This window comes from Sorex araneus, chromosome 5 (genome assembly GCF_027595985.1).
Source record: "Sorex araneus isolate mSorAra2 chromosome 5, mSorAra2.pri, whole genome shotgun sequence".
In the NCBI taxonomy this organism is placed as follows: Eukaryota; Metazoa; Chordata; class Mammalia; order Eulipotyphla; family Soricidae; genus Sorex; species Sorex araneus.
In genome coordinates this window covers 108,474,926-108,502,428 of record NC_073306.1, presented here as the reverse complement: position 1 = coordinate 108,502,428, position 27,503 = coordinate 108,474,926, and the positions used below count along the sequence as shown (strand labels likewise).

The following is a 27,503-nucleotide window of genomic DNA, read 5'->3' as shown; positions in this document are numbered from 1 at the left end:
TCTTTTCCTCTATGTTGCAGTGCTAGACAAGTTTATTAAATACCAGGCAAAACAGAGTCTGCAAAAATACTAATTTGGATAAAGTACTTCCTCTTAAATGCCCAACTGGAATTTGGTTTTAAGAAATAATGACAGTTGGGCCGCAGGGATAGCACAGTGGTTAGGGCACTTGCCTTGCACGTGACCCACCAGAGTTCAATTCCTGGCATCCCATATGGTTCCTTGAGCCCCACTAGGAGTGACCACTGAGTGCAAGAGCTGGGGAGCCCTGAGCACCACTGGATATGACCAAAACTGAAAGCACAACATATAAGAAAGACAAGGAGAAAATCTGCATTAAGTGAGAGGTGTATCGAACAAATTCTTGAGATTGAACAACTCTATGCCCAGGTAGTCAACTGTATCTTCCTGACTTTCCTTTGTTTCCATTCTGTAGACCTGGAAATTGACATTTGTTCTGCTATTTTATTTTCTTCATGTGTTTTTACAGTGGTGCCGCAATGATTTTTAATGCATGTTAACAATAAGGATTTCTATAAAATCAATCATGTGTAGATCATACTGTAATATAAATTGTAATCTTGTGAAAAAAATCATTAAATGTTTTTCATGTCATGTGCTACAAAAAAGCTTATATAAAGCACTGTGGATTATAAAATATCAATGTATTAGACAATACTGTATTTTCCTTTAACTCAGTCTTTCACTCCTCTGATTTGAGAGCTTAAAGTCCCACATTCATTTGATTGTAAAACACTTCTTTGCATGTGGTCTCTTGAGCACTGTCAGGAATCATTCCTGAGCATAGAGCCAGGAACAATTCCTGAGCACTCCCTGGTGTCACCCTGCCATCCCGCCCCAAAGAAGTAGATCATAGGGCTGGAGCGATAGCACAGTGGGTAGGGCGTTTGCCTTGCACGAGGCAGATCCGGGTTCGAATCCCAGCATCCCATATGGTCCCCGGAGCACCGCCAGGGGAGATTCCTGAGTGCATGAGCCAGGAGTGACCCCTGTGTATCGCCCGGTGTGGCCCAAAAAGAAAAAAAAAAGTAGATCATAAAATGAAAATGTATGTACGTGGGAATGCTTTTGTTTTTAATTTAGGTACAAAGATTGTAAACATGGTATTGTTTCATCCACGACTTCCGTAAGGAACAAATGCTGAAGGACTTTCTGTTATTACAATTTGGGCCTTGTTTTAGAAATACTGACTCTAGACTCAGAAGTGGAAAGCAAGTAGCTCTTCTTTCACTATTAAAATATTTTATTATTGTTCCCAACTCTCACCTGAACAACTTACAATATTTGTGCGATGCCTCATCAAAACGTGTATGACTTGTCTAAAGAAAACAGGACTTGAGCTACAGACTTCTACCTCAACGAGATGTTGATAATTGTGACAGCCAGGGGGCGCTGTAGTACACTATTAGTGTTCCCTTTCAGCATTCCCAAATTTGTTTGCTAAAGTAATTCAGGATGGTGTTAACATATAGTAGTTTCTAAATTAATATAGAAATTTTGGCTAGAAAATTTGATTGTTCTCTATATCCCCAAACTACACATTCTACTGACAAGAATGGAATATCCACAGTCATGAAAGTAGGAAACATCAGGGTCCTGAATGATATAGGACAGTGGTTAAGGTGCTTACCTTGCATGCATCCACTAAAGTTTGATCTCTGGCATTCCTCAGGTCCCTGAGCCTGCCAGGAGTGATCCATGCATGCAAAGTTAAGGCCTGAGGAAAAAGCTCTAAGTAGCACTTGTATGGCCACCCCCACAAAACAAACAGAAAGTAGGGAACATCAATGAGTCTTAGGTGCTTGTGTTAAGCTGGTGAATATGTCTTCTACTCTGACTTGAGCAAATTCTGTGCTTAAATGGAAGCTTTGCAGGCTAATGGAACATTTAACAGAGGTCAGACATCTCCCTGGATTTCACACAGAATGAAGTTTTATTACTTGTTCAGGCAAACACGTTAGAAAACTAAAGCAAGCAACAAGCGCACACCTGCCTCAGCACCTGCCACCCAGAATGGGTGGCGGGGGGGGGGGGGGATGGCAGAGGAACTAAAACAATGACACATGACATATTTAAAGGTGGATATCAGCAGAATGAGACCATTCTATATGATCTGACATGGTTTGTAGTTCAAGAAAGCTCTATGGGCCGACTCTTGATTTATACCAATGCTTGAGCATTTATACCAATGCTTGCAGAAGGATCTCCCTGAGACCTCAACAAAGACCAACATTCGCTGGTTATTGTTATTCGGCCAACTGCTGACATTGAAGGTTAAGACCTGTATTCTATTTGAGAACCCAGCTGACTTGCCTGAGATACTAGAGGTCTGCAGTAAAGGTGGACACCTGTTCCAGAGTGACACATCATCATCAGAAAAGGAGGTATCAAAGATCATTTTACAAGTCACTTTGAAAAAAAGCATCATTGCTCAAAAAAGTGCTTTTCTTACAAAGGCTTGATGAAAAGGAATGGACTTTGAATGTGGGGCCCATCCAATTACACCACTTGGACGCAAAGGGTGCCATGTTCGGTACAGTACTAGGTGTTAGGCTGTTACTAACGTCATGGTATGTCCAAACTTCATCATAATCATCTCGACTTCACTAGAGATGAGTAAAGACAAATAAATCATGATCCTACTAGCAAGATTAAATTAGTCTTCACTAGGAACTGTGAAGCAATAGCACAGAAGCAGGGTGTTTTCCTTGCATGGGACTGACCCGGGTTTGATTCCTCCGCCCTTCTGGGAGAGCCCGGCAAGCTATCGAGAGTATCTTGCCCACATGGCAGAGCCTGGCAAGCTACCAGTGGCGTTTTCAATATGCCAAAAACAGTAACAAGTCTCACAATGGAGACGTTACTGGTGCCTGCTCGAGCAAATCGATGAGCAACGGGATGACAGTGATGACTGTGATACAGTGACAGGAATTGTGGGTGTGGAGTACAGTCACTAAATAAAAGGCCCATAACCTTCTGAGGTAACCCTAGCCAAAGTGCAAATCTGTCCTCTGCATTATGACCAGATTGATCATTTGTGGGAGCATTCTTTGTAGACGACCTGTTAACACAGAACTTTGTGAATCATGTCTTCCATCTCCATTTGAAATTGATTTTTCTCTGTTCCTCTTAACTCTGAAATCACAAAACAATGAACAGAACATCCTTTCTTAACTTACTGGCCACAGAATAAATATTACTTTGCGCTTGACTTATGCCAACAGATGTGAATATGAATTGAAAGAACATGGTACCTGCTTAGTTACTCTATATCCATAAACATAATGCAGGAATATACTTGAGAAAGGATTACTAATCTCTTGTACTGGTTAAATGATGTAAGCTCCAGGTTCACTGATATTTCAAGGAGTTACTTTTAATGTTTTTTAAGGTGGATGATATTGTTTCCTCTGAGCGGGGGGGATGGGAGGTGGGGGGTGGGTGTCCTCAATACAGGGGACAGTAATTGCCTTCTGCATTTGAGAAGGGGATGCTTTCTTTTTGTTCACTCAAAGAAGGTAGATTTCAGCAGGAAGCTGCCTTTTCTTTCTTTTAATTCTTCTGAATAGGAAGCAGACTCCAAACAACTTTTGGAATCTCTGCTGTAAGTGAATGCGTACGATATTTTAGAATGGAGTTGAATTAGAGAAGATTTCTTTGGGGAGTGGGGGTTAGAGAGGCCACACCCAGAACTATTCAGTGCTTACTCCTGACTCTGTGTTCAGGGATCATTCCTAGAGGGGCTCAAGAGACCATTGGTATGCTGGGGACAGAATTCAGGTGAGCTACATGCAAGGCTTATGCAATGGACTATGTCACTCTGACCTCTAGAGAAGCTTTTTTTCTTTTTCTTTTATTTGTTTAGCTTTTATTTTTAAGTAAAGAGTTTTATTTAGAAAATTATGGAGACAGAGAGAGAGAAAGAGTGAGAGAGTAAGAGAGAGAGAGAGAGAGAGAGAGAGAGAGAGAGAGAGAGAGAGAAACTACATAACACAGCCTGGCATATGGGCAAGTCTAGAATGGAATGTACTGGATAAGAGAAATTTTTTATGATAAATAATTGTTTGATATGAAGGAGGCCTCTTTGCCCCTTGACTGCTTGCAGTGTGTAACAGTGGAGTTAGAAAGGTTTTGGAATTGTTGGGCTGGAGAGAAGGGCCTGTGTAATCTTCACAAATCTGGATCCGGCCACAAGTCCATTTATTTTCGGGTTTCCTGCCTCTGCTTATATAATTAAGTGCTCTTCTTCAAATTCTCGCTTCCCCTGCCCCCTTGCACTCTTCAAATTACTGCTGAAGCAGCTGGAGCCAGGGCTGCTGCGGCCCTGAAAGCCTGCCCGGGCAGCTGCTGCTGGGGTGGGAGCAGTGATAGGAATAGACTCGAATTTGATCGTCTAACCGCTTTCACACTCACAAAGTGTGAGCACTGTTTTCCCCTCTACAAACAGAGCAAAAATGCTTTTGACTCTGTATAAAGAAGAGAGAATCATGTATCTCCAAGAAATATTTTAAAAGACAAATATTACTTCTTTTTTTTCTTTTCTTTTTCTTTTTGGGTCACACCCAGCGATGCAAAGGGGTTACTCCTGGCTTTGCACTCAGGTATTACTCCTGGTGGTGCTTGGGGGACCATATGGGATGCTGGGAATCGAACCCGGGCCAGCTGCATGCAAGACAAATGCCCTACTTGCTGTACTGTCGCTCCAGCCAGTATTACTTCTACGTAGAGCACATGGAATCCCAGACTGCCACTGTTTTTGCCTTCCTTTTCATCTTTTTTTCCCTTTTCATCTTAATCTTATTTTTTTGTTTGCCACACAAGGAGTTAAATAAAAACTCTGTTCTTTAATTGTTGCTAAAAAAATAAAAAAGCCCTCTGCTTTTCCTGGCAGAGAAAGCTTTTGTTGGGCTGTATAGAAAGTGAGTCATTGGGGCGGGAATGACAGAAGTCCCTAAAGATGTAAGTAAAGCAGGAATAACTCACCAAGCATATGCACAGGCTCAGTTATCATGACTCACACCATGTGGTTATCAACCTCCATTGGTGGCTCTGACTCAGAAATTTGCTAATGTCACCAGCAGTGACTATGACCTCAGCCTTGTCCTCACTGATGGAAACTCACACAAGCACACGGCTGCCCGATAAGTCCCTCTGCAATCTGAGCTACAGCCCAGCCTCGCAAGCTGCGTCTCAGCAGGCCTGGGCCCATTTACGGAGGTAGAAGCTCATCACAGAGCCAAGGAAGCCTCATCGGAGTCTCTGTACCCATTTTCCCACCATGGATCTAACATGCTTTTGGAGATTTATCTAACCAATAGGAACGACGAACACATTTTTATTTATTAAAGGCATATGTGTATCTGCCAGTCCGAGCACATCATTAGGGGGCAATCAGAGTCACCATACAAGGGCAGATGAACCTGTTGCTCTAATGAGCCCATGAGGATTAAAGGTAAAGAGTAAGTGTTTGGAACCAGGGAGGTCCTCAAATACCCTTTAGGTTCTGCACATGGGAGACCGGGTTTGCTCTCTAGCACTGCATGGTCCCCTAAGCACCTCAGAGACAATTACTGCGCAGCTAGTAGACCCTGAGCACTACCAAAGATTAAGAGACAAACAAGAAAAAAGTCTTGTAAAAGTCCTGTTAAAGTCCTGTAGGACCTGTTGAAATATACAAGCTTCTCTGGATCTATTATTACCTCTATGGACTTCTAGCTCCGTGTTGGATCTATTATTACCTCTATGGACTTCTAGCTCCGTGTTAGAGCTAGCCCCAGGCACCTGGGAGAGGTAGAGAAGTCAACAGAGTAACTACTTTGCTGAATGCTGTCCTACAGTGATGCACCAAGGAATATCAATGCTCTGCTCTCAACGCCAGGAAGACAGAGCGTCTAGAAAGAGTAGACACTGAACGGAGAAAAAGAAGCCTCCGTGGTGGTAAAGAAGAGAAAAGGAGTTTTTACTGGGGATTGGGTATAAATTAGTCCATAGTTCAGTTTGAAAAGTTAGCACACTAGAATGTGACTAATGGGCATGACAAATTCAAGTAACTGGTTTCTGGGGGACACTTAAGCTCTTTTTTAAGAGCTAGGTGACTCAGCAGCAAAATAAGACAATTAGAGCTCTAATAGCTCTATTGCATGCTCTTATACACAGGCATACACACACACCCATGCACACACATGCACACACCCATGCACGCACACATCCTCCTATAATTCTTCATCAAAGTCTTATGTTCACCAACTTGCAACATGTTGCCTTCCTACCACAAATCCATGAAAACAGCAAAAGGAAAATTCCAAAAGTGAAGTTGCAGGAAAGGAACCTGAAAACCTAGAGGTATTTTGTTTCACACAAGAATGCTTGCTCAGGTAGGGAATATGGCTCAGCTGTGAGCATTTGCCTTATAAGTGTGAGGTTCAATCCCTGGTACCACAATAAAATGCTAAAATAAAAACAATGTTTCCCCAACTGATATGGATATGGATAAACATGAGTCACTTTGAAAAATCAGCTTGGGTGAGCTGATATGATGGAACTTCCTTAAAATTAATGTTTCTATGCAAAGTAGATTTTGCTCTTATTTTAGGATAAGTACTCATTGAAAAAGAGACCATTTTTGCAATTTTGCTCTAAACTAGGTCGTTTCAGCCTTAAGATTATAGACATTTTGAAATGATTCTTTGTTATTCTTTATTGTGGGAGGCTATTATCATATGCATTGTAGTATATTCAGCAGCATCTCTGGGACCAGCAGGATTATTTTCTGGTTTGTCAAACATAAAAAGCTTAGTTATTGCCAAAATATCCATTGAAGAGCAAAACTCACCAAAATGCTCTAAACTTCACCACATTTCTGAAAAGATAAAAATCTTTTTGGGCCCAAATTTTGCATTCATACAAGTAACAAACTATAAATCCAAGCATCAATAAATCCATTTGGTGTTTGTAAACCAAAACAAGCAAACAAAACAAAACAAGCAAACAAACAAAAAAACCCACAAAAAAAACCATTTTGACTCCATTTTTCACTTCTGGATATTCTGTCCTGGATAATATAAAATCTAGGCTATAGAGGAAATGAATAATAACTGAGAGAATTTATTCCTAGTCCTGTTCTGGCACTAGTGAGTCTGTCATCTTGGATAGATCGCTTTATATCTCTGATCCTTTCTTTTTGTTGCTGTTTTCATTGGTAAATGAAATGCCTGGCAAATTTTCCAGTTCTAAATACAAAAGCTCCGAGGCTCAGAATTTGATATTGCCACAAGTGTTGAAATCACAAGCTAGGAAAAGAAAGCTCTTTGTCCTAAAGTAAAATGATATGTTATGTCTCCTGGAGTGTTTTTCTCTAGTTCCTTAAGCACTAAAGACATGAATCTACAATCTGATTCTCTCAAAAGTCCAGACAAGCCTTTGGTGTAGTAAATAAGTGGCTGGAAAATTATTAGCTAACCTCTAGGAGTAGCCTCTGTGCTTAACATCAATGAAATGGGCTATAGAGATCACGATGACAAGCAGGGGAGACTTCTCCCATTATTCAAACTGTGATTGAAAACCTGGGACTTGAAGTGAGAGTATAGCAACTCTCCCAATATCAAATCCCGTGCTATACATAGGAGACCAAAATCCTCAGATAAATTCAGTAGATCTTGATTCTTACAATTTTATTTGCAAATGTACATATTGTGGTGTGTTTGAAGTCATGAAAACATGAAGCAACATTTTTTATTACCTTGGTAAACACAGGAGCTGCTATGATCGGCTTTCCATCCAAGCCTTGCAAATAGTTGGTAGGGCTCTGACACTGTGAAAAGGGAACCAACAACAGATTCATTGTAGCTAAGATTACTAGATAAAAGATCACAGTCCGAAAATCCCTGGACTAGAACTGAAATGTCACCACTCTGCACTAGTGAGTGGGTGAGATCAGTAACCATTTAAATTTTATGAAAAAGGCTGCAAACGAATATACTTTAATCTACTTATCAATATATTGGTAGATTTACCTATAAATAAGTATATATATTTGCAACAACAGATACAAATACATTAAGGTTAGTTTAGTGTAATATTTTAAGTATATGTATAGTGTTATACTTTAAGTGTATGCATGCATATTTATCTATATGTGCATGAAAATGCCAAGAACTATCTGCTACAAACTATTAAAAGGAAGTTCCTCTGAGTCATGTAAACACAGTAGAATGCTGCCTAATTTTTTAACTTAATACACTTCTATACTTTTCAATATTTTATAAGTATGTATTATGCTACTATTATTATTATTGTTCACTAGGAAGAATCTTTCATACCTTTAAAAATTATTCATAATTATTCTGTCTTAGGAAGTAAAGTTCTTTGTAGCACTACAAAACTACTTCAAGATAGGCAAAGTTTGTCCTGGGTCTACCAGCTGGCAACTTGTGATATAGGTAATCATAAGGTTGGGCCATAAGGGGCTAATTTGTGAAGATTTTCTTTCCCAAGGCCTAGGAACACTGACATCATGTTTCAGAACTACATAGTGTTTGTCACAGTCAGGTAAGCGTTTTGCCCAAGAACATATAATGGCTGCAACAGAGAAGGGCAGTCATATCCTGTGAGAGAGTCTGGGTGACCGTGGTCATCTCCCACAGTCCCTGGGACTTGAGTTTCACTTAGATTCATGTACCTGCTGGAGGGTTGTCACCCTGGGCCGGACCTCCATGTGCTGGGTGTGGGGTACTGCTGAAGGAATGGCTGCAGAGACAGGGGGAGAGGCTGCCGCTGCTTTTGGCTTCTGGATTCTGAGGAGGGATTGAAAGACAGATTGTCAAGCAGATCCCTCATGAAGTAAATTCTTCCAGCAAAGCTAGTTATATCTTGCTTACTTACAGTTAGGTATAATAATAATCTTCAGCAGTCCAGCTTCACTCTACAAACATACTGAGGAGTATTTTATTGCACTGTTTTATTGCGTGTAAAGCAATATCATCGGGAATATCAGGAAAATGATAAATGCTTTTCCTATTCTTGGGCTGATTGCTCTGAGTGCATCTGGCATGTCAAGCATATCCACAACTGAGATTCAAGACAAGTGTGATCACAAAGCATGTGTAGAAGAACTTTGTGACAGTGTCCTCTGAATTTTCCCTTTCCCATCCCATGTTAAGGAAGAGGCCAGACTTTGTAAAGATTGGCTCCTGGGATTCTGGTCAGGCAGAAATCAGATACAGCCTGAGCCAATGAGTTCTTTGAGTTTTAACAAATTAAAGAGGTTATTTGAAGAGCAAAAGAATCAAGAATATATGTGCTTGAGAAACCTAAGGAGGAGAAATTCTTTCAGTTAAGTTGTGGAGAAGAAACAGGTCTATGAATTTTGCCGCACAAGGAGAAGTTGGGTTCTCTAGTTCAAGGGGTTCCAAACACAACCAAAGCAGGATGGATTACTCTTCTGTTTAGGGATGAATGTTTTCTCTCACTCTCAACTTTCTCAACTGTGTCACTGTCACTGTCATCTCGTTGCTCATCGATTTGCTCAAGCAGGCACCAGTAATGTCTCCATTGTGAGACTTGTTGTTACTGTTTTTGGCATATCGAATGGGTAGCTTGCCAGGCTCCACCGTGGGGGCGAGATACTCTTGGTAGCTTGCCGGGCTCTCCGAAAGGGGCGGAGGAATCGAACCTGGGTCAGCCAAGTGCAAGGCAAATGCCCTACTCTCTGTGCTATTGTTCCAGCCCTTCTCAACTCTAAATTGGGGAAATAAGTTTTTACCTCATTAAGTATTTTTTGTGAGTGTTAAATGAGATCATTTGGGGCTGGAGTGATAGCACAGCGGGTAGGGCATTTGCCTTGCACGTGGCCGACCCGGGTTCGATTCCCAGCATCCCATATGGTCGCCCAAGCACCGCCAGGAGTAATTCCTGAGTGCATGAGCCAGGAGTAACCCCTGTGCATCACCAGGTGTGACCCAAAAAGCAAAAAACATAAAAATAAAAAAATAAATAAGATCATTTATGCAAGATCATTTATGTAAGGTGCTTAGAGTGGTGCTCATTATTTCTCTATCCTCAGTTGTATGGGATACAACTCATACATCTCATCTCAGAAACAGAATTATGTGCTAACATCAAGATGACAATTTTCTTCCTTTACAATGATAAAATTCATGATTCCTTCTCTCTTTCTTTCCTTTTCTGTCTCTGTGCTCAGGAATCACTTTTGGTGGTGTGTAGGAGACCATAAGCAGTGTTGGAGATGGAACTGGGATTAGCTGCATACCAGGCAAGCCCTTTAACCCCTGTACTATCTATCCAGCCCCCAAAACCCTGATTTCTTTACATAATTACTCCAAATGAAAACCTACATTTCCCAGACTTCACTGAAGCTAGATGTGTCCAGTGGCTACCTCTGCATGGAATTTGAGGAGTACGGATGCTCTGATGTACACAATTTAGAAAGGGGTGACCTCCAAAGCAGTCCAGGACAGGCTTGTCACTCCTTCTCATTGTTAGATTAAGAAGACAAGGTCACATCTAGAATGACAAGCTGCAGTAGATGGAAGCAGATTGGAATCCAGTGGAATGTGAAACCATTTCGCCAGCCAAATTGATATTTTTTATGAGAATGAATGTAAATATCATCTTATTTAAGTGATAATTATTTTGGGTCTCTAGAAGACACAGTTGAAGCTAAACATATTACATACTTGAGGGGAACAAACACATGAGATATTTCTTGTGTATTAAGTTGATAAACACAAATTTATACTCATTATGTTTGGTGTCCAATTATGAGAATTTTGGCTAAGGAGTCATGAGTGTTCTAAAGAGTTTTGCTTGTCTAAATAAGGTTTAGTATATCATGTTTAAAAAGAATTTTGGGGCCTGGAGTGATAGCACAGCGGGTAGGGCGTTTGCCTTGCACGCGGCTGACCCAGGTTCGAATCCCAGCATCCCATATGGTCCCCTGAGCACCGCCAAGGGTCATTCCTGAGTGCATGAGCCAGGAATGACCCCTGTGCATTGCCGGGTGTGACCCAAAAAGCAAAAAAAAAAAAAAATTTAAAAAGAATTTTGGCGGGGAGGGAACCACACAAGCAGTGCTAAGGCCTTACTCTTGCCTGCGCTCAGGATCATTCCTATTGGCACTCAGGGAACAATATCAGATGTTGTGGAACAAATGTGGGTCTGCTGCATGCAAAGCAAGTGCTTTATTTGCAATTATATTTCTCAGGCCTCTCTAAATTTTCTTATCTGCAGAAAAACTAAAAGCAAATTATCATTGCAATATAGGCTTACAGAGAAAACCCTGAGAATTGGGGCTGGAGCAATAGTACAGTGGGTAGGGTGTTTGCCTTGCACGTAGCTGACCTGGGTTCGATTCCCAGCATCCCATATGGTCCCCCGAGCACCGCCAGGAGTGATTCCTGAGTGCATGAGCCAGGAGTAACCCCTGTGCATTGCCGGGTGTGACCCAAAAACCAAAAAAAAAAAAAAAAACAACCCTGAGAATCATTTCTGCCCTTAAGGAATAGAATGTACCAATGGTCTGAGGTAGAGGGACATTAGAGACTTTGTTTGTAGGTGTGGTATGGCAACAAACACCTTATTTATTTATCTATTTATTTGCTTTTTGGGTCAGAATCCAGCGATGCTCAGGGGTTACTCCTGGCTTTGCTCTCAGGAATTACTCCTGGTGGTGCTTGGGGGACCATATTGGATGCCAGGGATCAAACCCAGGTCAGTCGCACGCAAAGCAAATGCCCTACCCACTGTGCTGTCGCTCCAGCCCAACAAACACTTTAAAGAGAAGTGAAATTCACTCCTAAAACATGTATAGTCACGTAACCTAGTATTTAATATAATCTCAATTAGACTTGCTCTTCAAGCTCATGTTCTCTCTTGAGCACACCTATTGCCCGCTTGTCTCTATGTATGTTTGCTTATTTTCACTCTGGAGAAGCCCATGTGCTCTTCTGAACACATATTTCTCTATTTTCCCTCTTTCTTTCCTTTCTCTCTCTCTCTCTTTCTTTCTTTCTTTCTTTCTTTCTTTCTTTCTTTCTTTCTTTCTTTCTTTCTTTCTTTCTTTCTTTCTTTCTTTCTTTCTTTCTTTCTTTCTTTCTTTCTTTTCTTTCTTTCTCTTTCTTTCCCTCTCTCCCTCCTTCCCTCCCTCCTTCCCTCCCTCCCTCCCTCCCTCCCTCCCTCCCTCTCTCACTCCCTCCCTCCCTCCCTCCCTCTCCTTCCCTCCCTCCCTCCCTCTCCTTCCCTCCCTCTCTCTCTTTCCTCCCTCTCCTTCCTTCCTTCCTTCCTTCCTTCCTTCCTTCCTTCCTTCCTTCCTTCCTTCCTTCCTTCCTTCCTTCCTTCCTTCCTTTCTTCCTTCACTTTTTGGGTCACACCCGGCAATGCACAGGGGTTATTCCTGGCTCTGCACTCAGGAATTACTCCTGGCAGTGCTCAGGGGACCAGATGGGATGCTGGGAATCGAACCCAGGTAGCCTCCAGGCAAGGTAAACACCCTACCTGTTGTACAATTGCTCCGGCCCTACCTTCTTTATTTTAAAATAAATGTTATTAAAAAATTTCTTGCTTCACACAAGAAAAATATACACAGGGGCTGGAGCAATAGCACAGCAGGTAAGGCACACGGCCAACCTGGGTTCGATTCCCAGCATCCCATATGGTCCCCTGAGCACCGCCAGGGGTCATTCCTGAGTGCAGAGCCATCATTGGGTGTGACGCAAAAAAAAAAAAAAAAAAGAAAAGAAAGAAAGAAGAAAGAAGGAAAGAAAGAAAAGAAAAGAAAAATACACACAAAAAGGAGCAGGTCATAATATGTGAGTACAATGAATGACTCCAAAATACTGCCTTCCAAATACTAGTGTTTGTTTCAGATACTCTCAAAAGATGTCTGCTGTGATTATTTACAGTTCAGATGCCTCTGCCCATAGCCTCCTCTGCCTGAAATGCCCTGGTCTTCTCTGTATGGGGTGTCTATTTACTGCCCACTTAAGACTCAGCTCAAGACCACCAACCCTGCTCTTTTTCCATCCCAAACCAAAAGTTACTTGTAGCAAGTGCCATAGACTTTGCACATGCTTATATCACTTCATCTCTCTTATTGACCAGATATATATCTTATTGTATTTGCAAAGTATTTCCTCTAATGGCCGGTAGGCCTCTAGAAGGTCAGGAACATCTAATTTTTCTTTGTACTTTAGTCTAATTTGTTTAGTTAAGAGTTTGTGACTTGCTCAGATTAACTGTAAAATCTAGCATGAGACTAGGTTCTCGAAAGTATAGGAAACATGAATCTTTTTTTTTTAATTTTTTTTTTTTTTTTTTGCTTTTTGGGTCACACCTGGCGATGCACAGGGGTTACTCCTGGCTATGCACTCAGGAATCACCCCTGGCGGTGCTCAGGGGACCATATGGGATGCTGGGATTTGAACCCGGGTCAGCCACGTGCAAGGCAAACGCCCTACCCGCTGTGCTATCTCTCCAGCCCCAGAAACATGAATCTTTAAAAGAACACTGACTTATTTGTTTTTTATTCCACATAAATATGATATTTCATAGTTGATAACTCATTTAAAAATATTGAAAGATATAGCACAGGAGATAAAGCACTTGCAGCTTTCCTGGGTTTAATCCCTGGCACCATATATAGTCTCCTTAACCCCTCTATCACTCCTGAGCACTGAGCTAGAATAATCCCCTGAGCGCTGCCAGGTATGGTCTCCCTGCCCCCCCAAATAGCATAAAAATATTGAGAATATTAATATTAATTTTCTAGTAAAGACTCAAGCAAAGTAAGTTGGGTTTTCTGTTGTCTTCCCACTTCATTTATTTTTTGAGGTCATAACTTGTCACTCTCTTTAAGTCTAATCAACACAGTACTAGCTTTCTTCGGGATATGAGACTGCTAAGAATATGAAAAACCAAACAGAATTACCGATTCATTTCTTCCTTGTTAGGGTCCCCTTCTGAGTCAGAGGAAGAAACTCCTAGAAAATGAAAAGAAGGGAAGAATTTTTTAAGACGACAATTCCTTTCACTGGTTTCCTATCATGTGAAAAACCATAGACTTTACACTTAGAAAAAATCCTCAGTGATCCCATACATGAGCACTGAATTTTACAGATGAAGAAAGAGACTCTAAGTGGTTGAAGGGGCTGCTCAAGGTCACATGGCTGTTAGGGATACTGTTAGAATTAACTGGCTCAAACGCTAAGTGTTCTTATATGTAAAAAGGAAGTGCTGATGCCTTTGGACTAATATAATAACAGAGCTGAACCAACGTTGCCGACATGCTGTGGTATTCTTAGATCCTCTTGACCTTGTCCTACACAGATTAAATTAAAAAAAGAAAAGGATTATAGTGGATTCCAAACATTGCAACTGTAGGTGGATGTTCTTCCGTCCAGTCCTAATATTAACAAGTCCCAACTGCATTTTGGGAGTGGGGGTGTTTGAAGTTCTGTTGTTGCAAAGGAAAAATAAATCAACGATTCAATCTCAGCACTGTTAATACAGTTTTGATCCTGGACTTACTTCTCAAGATAGTGAATTACAGGAAGCCATAATAGAACTAAAATCTGGAGGCATCTATCATACTTCAATATTTTGAAAATAAAACCACATATTTCCATTCATATAGTTATGCAATAAATGTTCATCAAATGCCTCCTATGTTCTTGGCACCATGTCAAGTATTTGATGTATAAAGAAGAATTAGTCTTTGCCTTAGAGACTAGTTGGTAAATGGGCATTTATGTCATAATATTTAAGTGTTAAAACTAAGGCATACACAAGGCATTATTGATGATAAAAGTGCTAAAGAGTGGTCCCCAGAAAAACCACAGAGGCTACGTTAATAGGAACACAGAATTAGGGATATACATTGATTTCTTCCCTAAAACTTGTCAGAAGCTTTGGTGCTGATATAAATGCCTGCCTAAGGATTCCCCTTGGTCTACCTGCTTTTCCCCTTGCCTCTCTGCTGTCTATTGAGAATACGAACCAGGTAGCCCTGTGAAAATCAAAGGCATACTATGTTTTATCTCTGCTCAGACTTTCTAGAGCTTCCCTAAAAGTAAAAATCCAAGAACTGTAATGATTTATAGAGACTGTATAATCTCGGGGGTGGGGGGGCGGCGCATGGAAGAGCCCCTTGACTCTCCCTCTCTCCACCCGCATCCGGTAGATTTGGGCCACTCCCCTTCCCTGGGCAGCCCAGGCCAGGGACTGACGAAGGAGGAACCGGTGGCCAAGCTGGTTGATTCCAGTTGCCGTCTATTCCATTCTCCCCACATGTTTATTCCAGTCTCACTAAGCTCCATCTTGCTACCCTGTCTCCCTCTCTCTCATCTCTCTCCAACTCCTTATATTGGGAGTAGTCACCACACCCTATCCAGTAACAAAATCAACATAAGAAAACCTTTCCTTTGCTCAGGGCAAAATACCACTTAAGGTGTTTTTCTCCTTTCCTTCTTCCAATAACTTAATTAACATCCTAATTCTACTTCTTAATATTAGTTATTTTGTATAGACACAGTAAGAGTTACATTGAGGCTTGTAGGGTGCCTCTCCTGGGGACATCTCGCCACAGATTTAGACTACAGTGCTCAGGCTGGATTAATCGTTCCTAACCCTAGCAGGGTCCAAATTTAGTTATTGCTTTTTGGCTCATGACAGCGTTTGTCCATGACCAAGCTCTTAACTTATAGTTAGGCATTATGGCACTTTGGCCAGGCCCATTTCAATGCCAGGGTAGCACATAGCTCACAGCTTGCCCTGGGTCCAACCAATCCCTCCTCGGGACCCTGCTATTGGCTTGCTAGGAAGTAAGGGCAACTGAGGCTTAGGTCGAGAGAACAGATGCCCTGCAGGTAATATTATCTGAAGTCAATTAACTCCCACGTTACAAAAGCATAGCATTAACTGTCTTCTAGTGCCCATACAAAAAGGACATTGCTCTGAGTTAACTACACAAAAGACTTAAGGAGAAGAGAAAAACAATATTTATAAGTCAACAAAGCACAAAGAAAGAGGTTACAAGTAAACACAGAGGAATGGGGGCACTGTGATGGGATTAACTCAATAAATTAAGTTCCCTGTGGCAAGGTGGAAAGGACTAACCAATGTTATCCTACAAAAGACTTTCACAAGCTGCTCACTTGCATTTTCACCCCATTTTGAACCTCTGTCCTTACCTGTCACTTAATCCCTTGTTTACTACATTCTGGCTATATTGGGGCTCACCTCCATACCTGAGTGTGTGCACACACACACACACACATACACACACATATACACACACATACCCCTCTCACCATGCATACACACACACGTATACATATGCCTACTCCTATTTCTTTTTCTTGCTTTCTGTTTCTACCATAATGATTATATATCCTTATTATAGTCTACATCTTATTTATTTTATTTTCTATCCTATCTATACCATTACTATGTAAATTCTATCTGTCTAGGAGCTCAGGGACTTTTTTTCTATTTAATTCATTGCCACATGCTCACTGTCTATAAAGTATGTAGAGTATTCCCTAAACAAATATTTACTATGAGTTTATGTTTATCAATGAATGCCAGACTCCTAATGTGTTTTTGCTTTACCTTCTATATAAATTTCAGCAGAAGTTGAATCTGTCCCATAGATGTTAGAAGCGAAGCAGGAATAGCGTCCTGTGTCCTCTTCAAAGGCCTCAGCAATGGTCAGTGAGTGCAGATTTCCTGCCTGGATGATGTGAATGTCTGGAGAATTTTCAAGTTCCTTACCTTCACAATACCACCTATAAGGAAGGGAATATTGGATGTAATTGAAATGTGAGAATTAATAAATGAGTGGCTTCAGATGTTCCCTAAGAAAACCATAATGAATTTAGAAAAAAAAACACTAATCAATCCATTGTTAAATGGCAGAAATTAATAATCACAAGAAGATGGAAAAACCCCGAGTGCCGGAGAACAGATGACTGGTTAAAGAAACTTTGGTACATCTACACAATGGAATACTATGCAGCTGTCAGAAAAGATGAAGTCATGAAATTTGCATATCGGTGGATCAACATGGAAAGTATCATATTATAACATGAGACTGACACCCAAGAACAATAGATACAAGGGCCAGGAGGATTGCCCCATAGCTGGAAGCCTGCTTCATGAGCGGAGAAGGCAGATGGAATAGAGAAGGGATCACTAAGAAAATGATGGCTGATGGAACCAGTTGGGATTGGAGATGTATGCTGAAAGTAGATAATGGACCAAACATGATGACCTCTCAGTGTCTTTGTTGCAAGCCATAATGCCCAAAAATAGAGAGATAGTATGGAGAATTTTGTCTGCCATGAGGCAGGAGGTGAGTGGGAAAGGGGGGTATACTAGGGATATTGGTGGTGTGCACTAGTGGAGGGTGGGTGTTTGATCATTGTGTGATTGTAACCCAAGCATGAAAGCTTGTAACTATCTCACAGTGATTCAATAAATTAAAAAAAAAGAAAGTATCATGTTAAGTGAAAAGATCCAGAAAGAGAGGGACAGACATAGAAAAATTGCACTCAGTTGTGGAATATAAAATAACAGAATGGGAGACTAACACCCAAGAATAGTAGAGATAAGTCCCAGGAGGATTACTCCATGGCTTGGAAGTTGGCCTTACATGCTGAGGGAGAAGGCAGCTCAGATAGAGAAGGGAACACCAAATAAAGGGTGATAGGAGAACCTGCTCGGGATGGGAGATGCGTGCCGAAAGTAGACTATAGACTGAACATGATGGCCACTTAATATCTCTATTGCAAACCACAACACCCAAAAGGAGAGAGAGAGCAAAAGGATGGGGAGGGGTGGGGGAGACAGGGTGAGGATGGTGGGAAGGATACTGAGATCATTGGTGGTGGAAAATGGGCACTGGGGGAGGGATGAGTACTTGATCATTGTATGACTAAAACGCAAGTACAAAAGTTTGTAAGTCTGTAACTGTACCTCATGGTGATTCATTAATAAAATATTATTTAAAAAAATCACAAGAAGAATTGTCAAATCACATGGACACTTTATTGGGAAATTAGAAAGTGTCAAGAATGATACAACTGAGGGGCTGGAGTGATAGCACAGCGGGTAGGGCGTCTGCCTTGCACTTGGCCAACCCGGGTTCGATTCCCAGCATCCCATATGGTCCTCTGAGCACCGCCAGGGGTAATTCCTGAGTGCAGAGCCAGGAGTGTCCCCTGTGCATCGCCAGGTGTGACCCAAAAAGAAAAAAAAAAAGAATTGATACAACTGAGAAGTGATGATTGGGAAAGCAAATGCATTTCACCTAGAAGATCAAGGGATTTGATACAGAGCATGACTTCTCCTAAGAAAACTTAGTATTTTTAATAGAATGCATCATATGTGCTACTTACTCCTGAAGAGAAGCTAAAGAGTAACCTAAGGTTTGTGAAACTGAGTGCACTTATTTCTGCTATGAAATTGCATCTTTCCTAGCTAAATGAAATATATTTGCTTAGTTATGAAGTTTTCAAAGTAAGAAAAATAGATCATATTCCTCCAGGAGTAGGCCATCCCTGACAAATAACCTGTCAAATGCAAGTCTTGGTTTGTGGTGGGCTATATAAGTGCATTATAGCTTAAAAATATTGTAAGTCAAAATGCATTTAATACATGGAGTGTCATAGATTAGCCTAACCTCTCGTAAGCATGCTCAGCACACTTATATTAGCATAAATTGGGCCTAATAATCTAACACAAAGCCCATTTTCAAATTAAGCAAGTAATATCTTATACAATTTATTGACCAGTATAGTACAAATGAAAACAGAATTGTTGCATGGGTTTGCACCATTAATGTACACAGTTGAAAATACACTGGGCTTCATGCCAGGGAGATAATACAGAGAGTAAGGTGCTTGCTTTGCATGCAACTGACCTGGGTTTGGTCCTCAGCAAACCATATGAGTCCCTGAATTACTCCTAAATTACCACTATCAGGAGTAATTCTTGAGTGCAGGGCCAGGAGTAACCCCTGATCATTGTCAGGTGTACCCCCAAAACAAACAAAACAAGGAAATACATTAAGCCTCAAGAATGTTTGAAGCATCTATTGAACCAAAATTAATTGATTTTAGTTGAATCAATTAATTTTAATTGGTGGGAATGCTACAGCAAGAATCATCAATTTTTTTTTTTTGGCTTTTTGGGTCACACCCGGCGATGCACAGGTGTTACTCCTGGCTTCGCACTCAGGAATTACTCCTGGCGGTGCTTAGGGACCATATGGGATGCTAAGAATCGAACCCGGGTTGGCTGCGTGCAAGGCAAACACCCTACCCACTGTACTATTGCTCCAGCCCTCAAGAATCATCAATTTCTTGCTCTGCTGTTGAGGCTTGAGAAGAGGGGGTTGAATGATATTTGCCCTCCTATTTGCATGGCTAATGAGCAGCTGTATCTTACTGAAGCTACTTAGCATCACAGAAGAGCACCATACTGAGTAATGCTGTTACCTTAGAAAGAGATCAAATTTCGGAGTATGAAGTATGCTTTCTACTAAAAGCTTTCACACTGGAAATACAGAAGAATGTTAAGTCTACCCATTACTAGTTGGGCATTGTCTTTGTGTTTTTATAGATTTTGGTATTTTATTTTAATTCAATCTACTTTACGTTAGAAATTTTAATTTCTAATAGTTGTTTTATAGTTTTGACATAGTTTTATTTTACTTAAAGCTTACATAAACAATGTTTAAAGTGTGGAGGTACATCAGAAGAAAAAAATGCAGGGGTCAGAGAGATATTACAGTGGGTAGGGCACTTGCGTAACTCATGCCCACCTAGGTTCAATCCCTGGCATCCCATATGGTGCAGAGCCAAGAGTAAGCCCTGAGCACCACCAGGTGTGGCCCTCAAACAAAAACAACCCCCAACCCCCACAAACCAAAATAAATAAAATGTAAGAAAATAAAGTGCTTTAAAAAGAAGAAAATATATGAACATCAGGAAATATTATTTCTCATAAAATAGATTGACAAAAAAATTAAATTTGCCTATCATATACTGCTAATAGGAATATAAGATGAAACAACTCCTGTGAAAGGAATATGACAATATCTCCAAAATTACACATGCATTTATTTATGTTACCCAACATTCCCAGATATGGGAATCTATCATACAGCTACATTTACATTCATACAAAATGATAAGTATGCAGATTACTCATTTAAATAATAAAATATTGAGACCATCCAAATGTTTGTCATTAGGGACTGATGAAATAAACTGTGATACAACCATCTTGTAGAACACCGTACATCTCTACAAAAGGGAATGAGAAAGATTACTTTATAGATACGGGGAAAAAATACACAGACATAGTCAAAGTTTTAACAGTAAAGTACAGAGCACATAATGTTAATTTTCATATAAGAAATGTTGTTATTAAGGGTTTAATCACCCCTCCTCAAAGATACCTGTATTTGTGATATTACCTTATATGAAAATAGAATATTTGCAGGTATAATCAAGCTGCAATAGTTATTAGGGTGGGCTGATGCAATATAAATGAGGTTCTTTTGTTTAATTTTGCTTTTTGGGTCACATCTGGCAATGCTCAGGGGTTACTCCTGGCTGGCTCTGCACTGAGGAGTTACTCCTAGTAGGCTTGGGGACCCATATGAGATGCCGGGGATCGAACCCAGGTCGGCTGTGTGCAAGGCAAAAGCTCTACCCACTGTATTATCTCTTTGGCCCATAAGTGAGGTTATTTAAGAAGAAGAAATCCCCATGTGAAGAAAGACTTAAGGAGCAGGCTGGGATCTGAGAAATGCAGCTGCAAGCTAAGAATGCTAAAAACTAGACACGAGAGGCCCGGCAGCATTCTACCCGCAGTCTCCAAGGAAAGTACGGCCCCTCAAAGGCACTTGGATTTATGACTTCTAGCCTCCAGGAGAGTGAGACTATAGTTCTGCGTTGAGCTCTCAGTTTGTGGTACTTTGTTATAGTAGCTAGTAAACTAATACAGGAACAAGAAGTAGGACACTTGGTACACACATTTATACATTTCCAGGAAACTGGAAAGAATAAAATTTTAAAAATCAGAAAAAATATCCAAAATGAAAATCAAAGGTGGATGAAGAAAACCAAATAAGATGAATGAAGACAGGAATGAGATGTCTTAGTGTACGGATTTTATTTTATTTTATTTGGTTTTAGGGCCACATTCGGTGGTACCCAGGGCTTACCCCTGACTCTGTGCTCTGGGATTACCTTTGACAAGGCTTGGAACACTATATGGGGTGACAGGGATTGAATTGGGTTGGCCACATGCAAGGCAAGTGTCCTACCAATTGTACTATTTCTCTAGCCCCAGAGTACACACTCATATACATATGTAATATACATATATATTGTTGATCTAACCACTTCCTGACAGTCAAATTCTCTATTGTTTTGTAAGTATGTCACATCTCCCTTCTGAACACAAATCTCTGCTAATTTTAGTATTTTACCACGCTAATCCCAGCACCTCTAACAGTGTTCAAGGTAGGTATCTGCTTTTCTGAGATTCTATGTTTTCTTTCAGCAACTTACAGTCAATCCCTTTGACTGTAACTCATCCACCAAACTTTGTCTCAGACATCACCTCCTATGGAAAATATCTTTTATCACCAATTCTCAATGACTGTTTTTGTAACTATTTTTAAAAAGCAAGTGCTATGTCACAGGAGACTTGATTATATCCTGTCTTGTAAATTCTTGGAAGGCGAGGACACAGGCTTTTATGCTCTTACAGTATCCTAGATTAATTTTTATTAACTTTCACCCCATCTTTGACCATATTTTCCCATCCTATAGCTCCCCATAATTATAATCTTCACCCATAATGTATAAATTTGCCTTTCCAACCTTTATTTCTGGATCCCTTTGAGCATCACTTTCCTATAATAATATTCCAAATACATCAGGCTTTTGTCCATGTTGGAATTTTTGTGCTTACCAAAATCCTTTTTGCCCTTAAAGAAGATCTTTCAAAGGTAAATTCTTCTCATCAGTCAGGCCTCAGCTAAAATGTCACCTCCTCAGACAGGCCCTCCTTGACCCTCTTTCTAACATAGACCCTTATCTTTTAATTCTACCTCAATTTCCTCTTTTGATATCTTGACAGCACTTATTATCTGGAATGACCATATATATACTTGTTTACTTTGTTCTTTGTTCACCCCATTAGATTGTAAAGTCATGAGAGGATTTTATCAGTCTTACCACTATAATCCCAGCACCTTTAACCTTTCAAAGTAGTTGTTTGCAGAAAATGTGTTGAATGACTTGACAGTTAATATTTCATAAATGTTTTGTAATTTCTACAAATTCTTCAAATTCTACAACAGTCTTTGAGCTGCTGTAGCAGCAGCAATACATGTGACTGCTGAAAAGGATTTATACATCTATAACATTAATCTCAGCAAGACCCCAAGTAGCTTATCTGATCAAATTTGCGGAACGAGTGGATTCTAAAGACAAATAATGAGTAGCCATGAAACATGACATGTTGAGCACGCGTGTTTATCTTTACCCCCACACTGTCCTGATATGCTCCTAAATAAAGACTTTTTTTTAAGGTAGGAAAGCACAAATACAAAAAAGGAATAGGAAGAGAGATAATAGCAGATCTGAGACCTCAAAAAAAGCTTGTAAGAGTTGAAATTACTGAAAATAAAGTGGCTACTTGGGCCTTAATAATAGATGTCAATTTGTAAAGCAGGAAGCTTCAGGATCTAAAGATACAGGTGGGAGTGTGTGGAAATAGTCTAACAATGAGAAAGGAACATGAAACTTAAAAAGGAAAACAGGTTTTGAGTTTGGAAACTAGCACTTAAATATTCACAACAGATCTGGTGTTTTCTTCTGTGTGGTTTGGTGATGTCAGGATGAAGGCGAAGCTGAAGGCTGCATGAGCAGTTGCTTTGTATTGGAGCAGGAGGCAGGGCACCAGGAGAGATTGTCGAGGGGAAAACAAGTAGGCCTGATGCCTTAACTGTGTGGAACAGAAAATGTAGATGTTTTAAAATTTTATCGGTGAAGGGTCAGAGAGATGATAGTACAGGAGGTCAAGCACTTGCCCAGCAAATAGTTACCTTGCCCAATCTTGATCTTGGTTTGACCACTGGTGGTACACACAGTTCCCTGAGCACTGCCAGGGGTCAGGAGTCAGTCCTGAGCAACACAGGTTGTGCCCCCCCCACCCCACCCCACTGTCACTGTCACTGACATCCCGTTTTGCTCATCGATTTGCTCGAGTGGGCACCAGTAACGTCTCCATTGTGAGATTTGTTATTGTTTTTGGCATATCTAATATGCCACGGGGAGCTTGCCAGGCTCTGCTGTGTGGGCAAGATACTCTCGGTAGCTTGCCAGACTCTCTGAGAGGGATGGAGAAATTGAACCTGGGTTGGCCGCATGCAAGGCGAACACCCTACTCACTGTGCTATTGCTCCAGCCCACACACTCCACCCCAAGACAATAAAATAAAATAAATTATTGGAGAATTGAGAGGAATTTGTAACTAAATCAGTGAATTAAGCACAAATAAAAAGACAAGACTAGGAATATAGCTCAGTGAAAGTGTATGCCTATAGATATGAGGACCTAGGCCTGGTACCACACACATACACCAAATTAAATAGCCACCATCAACACCATGACAGAAACAAGACAGCAAAATCAAAAGGTTTATGCAGAGCCAGGAGTAACCCCTGAGCATTGCCAGGAAGAATTCCTGAGCATTGTTGGGTGTGCCCCTCCAACAATAAGAGAGAGAGAGAGAGAGAGAGAGAGAGAGAGAGAGAGAGAGAGAGAGAGAGAGAGAAAATAAAGATAGAAATAAAAATCACTTATAAAAAATCAAAAGGTTTACAAGAAACCTTCATTTTACCCTATGGGCTTTAAAAACATGTAATTTGGGGACTGGAGAGATAATACAGTTAGGGTGCTTGCCTTGCATGTTCTTGACCCGGGCTTGATCTCCAGCACCTTATATGGTCCCTTGAGCACTGCTAGGAGTGATCCTGAGCATAGAGCCAGGAGGAAACACTCACTGAATATGGCCCCCAACCCCCCAAAATTAAAAATAGAAACAAAATTAAAACAATTTTTCCCATAAAGGGGCCATACCCAGCAGTGCTGGGCCCCCCTTAGAGCTACACTAGAAAGTTGGGAATAGGGGCACATAACATAGGGGATCAAACCCAGGATCTCACGTGTTCTATGACTTGGTTTGGTTTTTGGGCCATACTCAACCATGCTCAGGAGTTACACCTAGCTCTGCACTCAAGGTCATTCCTGCAGGTGCTTGGAGGACACAATGGGATGCCAGGGACTGAACCTGGGTCAGTTGCATGCAAGGCAAGGACCTTACCCACTATACTCTCTCTCTAACCCCTGTGTTCTATGATTTTAAGCCACCTCTCCACCCCCTAAATTAAAAAAACAGTAACAACAACACTGTGATATGATTCTATTGAGATGATGGAAGAAGGAACAATGTGGGTACTGGTTTAGTGAAAGAGTGCTAACCCCCTAGCTTCTGAAACAGGAAGGCCAAAGGAAGTTGCTAACATCAGCATACCATCAGTGTATCATAGTAATTCTCAACATGCAGTTTGCTTTGTGAGAAGAGAAAAGCATTTTTCACATAATACTATTATGTGACTTTTCACTGTGCTGACACTTACATTGATGTTGTGAATGGCATAGTGGGTAAAACTGGCACTTCAGCTGCACAAGTCAAAGAACTACCACAGTATTTAATAATGGCCCTCATGCTCATCAATTACATCACAAAAAAGGTAAATCATGGGCCTGAGTGATAGCAGGTAGAGTATTTGCCTTCATGAGCCTGATCTGGGTTTGAGCTCTGACACCACATATGGTTCCCCAAGCCTGCTAGGAGTAATCCTGAGCACAGAGCTGGAGTAAATCATGAGAACTGCTGGGTGTGGCCCCCAAATTCAAAACATCAACTCCAACAATGAAAAAAGTTAACCAGGGAGACAGGAGGCACACAGAGAGCACATTCCTTGTATTGCAAGGCCCTGAGTAATTCCTGGCACTGAATGCTCCCTACCACTACCACAACCCCACCTGCATCCCTGAGTCACCTACTGTCCCCTAAGTAACACTGGGTATGGCCCCAGGTGACCTCCAAGCATAGAGCATGCTACCACCAGGCCGAAGCACCAGACACATCAGGCTGAGGTTATCAGACCAAGAGTGGCCCTGGGACCACAACAGCACTACTCCCTGTGACCCTATAGAAAATGATTCTAAAAGTCTACTTTCACTTAAAAATGTTCTCAGTGAAATAGTCAAGAGCACACATTAATTAACTTTCAATTTGAGTCCATTATCTTTTTACTATTCTAGGTGGTGAGATGAGAAGAATTTTTGCTAAATATATAAGTGAATGCTTGAATGACTGAGCTGAAAGGTAGCTGCTTAATGCAGGAAACACTATTTTAATTTACTATTTATTTTATTAGTTTGGGGACTACACCTGGGCAGTGCTCAGGGGCATCTGGATTTGTGCTTGGGGGTTGCTTTCAGCACTGCTTGGGGTCCATGTGGTGCTGGGGTCCATATGGGCCTCCCATATGCAAAACACGCACTCCAGCTGTTGAACCACCCTCTGGGCCTCTGAATTAATAACTGAACTTGAAAAAAAGCTGACAGATTACAGTTATTCAGACATGGGTATTCTGCAGATACATTCTCAAAAGCCTTTCAAGTAAAAATAAATTGCGATATTTGCTACCAATGAAAAAAGCTTGAACTTTCTAGTAAGAATTTTGGAAAATGTGCTTTCCCACAGTAAGTTTAGGGTTTACTAATTCTTAAAGACTTGTTGATAAAATAGATGATGTTGGCAAATGTGATATTTTGATACTGCATTATAAAATGTGTCAACATTTGGGTTCTCTGTTTTAATCAATTTTCAAAAGATAAAGGCAGCATGTTATCTATTCAAAGTCAAAGACAGACTAATGGTTTTATTAAGCAGAGGACACAAGCTTAATGGTATGGTTTCAGACTGAACATTGCAATTAACCCTTAAGAAACTACTGCTAGGGGCTGAAGTGATAGCACAGCGAGTAGGGCGTTTGCCTCGCTTGCAGCTGACCTGGGTCCCGGTATCCCATATGGTCCCCCAAGGAACGCCAGGAGTAATTCCTGAGTGCAGAGCCAGGAGTAACCCCTGAGCAATGCTGGGTGTGACACAAAAAGCAAAAAAGAAAAGAAAAGAATGAAAGAAAGAAAAAGAAACTACTGCTAGATGTAGATGAATTTAAAGTAGCATCAAACAAGAAAAGTCACACTATTTGAAAATGCTATCTAAACTATCCCTCTGGTTTCCAGTGTCATATTTGCCTAAGTCAGACACTTCACACTTAATTTGAACCAGACAACATTTATAAATAAAGCAAGAAGCAAATAAGAGAATCCAGGCTGGGGAGATAGCACAGCAGGAGGGGTATTTATTTACCTTGCGTGCAGCTGACCTGGGCTTGATCCTTGAGATCACATTTGGTCCCCCAGAACCAGCAGGAGTGATCACTGAGTGTAGAGCCAGGAGGAAACCTTGAGTACAGTCAGGTATAGCCCCCCAAACAAAACCCAAAAGAAGCCCCCCAAACAAAAACCAAATATGAGAATTCAGTTGTCTTCTACTGAAAGCAAATATAAATATTCCAAAACAAAAAAAATACCTTCTCTTATACAAAGTTTATAGGTTATAGTCTTTCTTTAGATGTTTCTCCTCCTTACCAAAATGAGAGTGGAAACCTCTACAAGTCATTGGATCATTGTAAGGAGAGAAGTGAAATGATTCAAATGCCCAAACTCTCTGTCAGAAGCATTTTTATCCTCAGTTGAAAGGCGAGGATTATTTCAGCCAGCTCCAAAGAACAATCCGTAACTGTCACTCTGACTGTAACACTAATGACCCACTCCAAAAAAAAATAGGGGGCCGCAGAGATAGCTCAAAGGGCTAGAGCACATGTCTGGAATGCACAGAGCCCCAGGTTTGATCCCTGGCACCACACAGCCTCTGAAACACCGCAGGGTATAGTCCTAATGGCCTCGAGCACTTTGGGGCTGGTCCCTAGCCAAAAATACCTGGGTCAGGTTGTTTTCTGAAAAAGCATCCCATCTTACCTAGTTAGGGTCATGGCTGTGTCTCAGTGCCAGAGAGAAAGCTTCTGTTGTATGAGACACTAGGTTAAGTTCTCACGATTTTTAAATCCAGCTATCCTGAAGATTTTTGATGGGAAGAGAAAAAACATCATTCCTTCGAACATTTCTCCATGTTCAGAAATGCTTTCATAGAAATGTCTGGCCTAGCTGCATGGCTTTTGGATGCCAACTCCTTGTGCCACTTACAGAACAGCAGTGGGTGCCAGATATAGTTCCTGGCACAACAGA

General features: G+C 40.9%; 1 protein-coding gene across 1 annotated transcript in view; it reads right to left on the bottom strand.

The window, feature by feature from the left end:
• MYPN (myopalladin) overlaps positions 1-27,503 on the bottom strand; it is a 97,031-nt gene that overhangs the window by 39,797 nt on the left and 29,731 nt on the right. Inside the window, exons 3-6 of the mRNA XM_055139154.1 lie at positions 16,645-16,820; positions 13,964-14,015; positions 8,699-8,813; positions 7,760-7,831 (exon numbers count right to left, since the gene is read on the bottom strand). Of these exons, the coding sequence (XP_054995129.1) occupies positions 7,760-7,831; positions 8,699-8,813; positions 13,964-14,015; positions 16,645-16,820 (415 nt within the window). The remainder of the gene's footprint in view (positions 1-7,759; positions 7,832-8,698; positions 8,814-13,963; positions 14,016-16,644; positions 16,821-27,503) is intronic.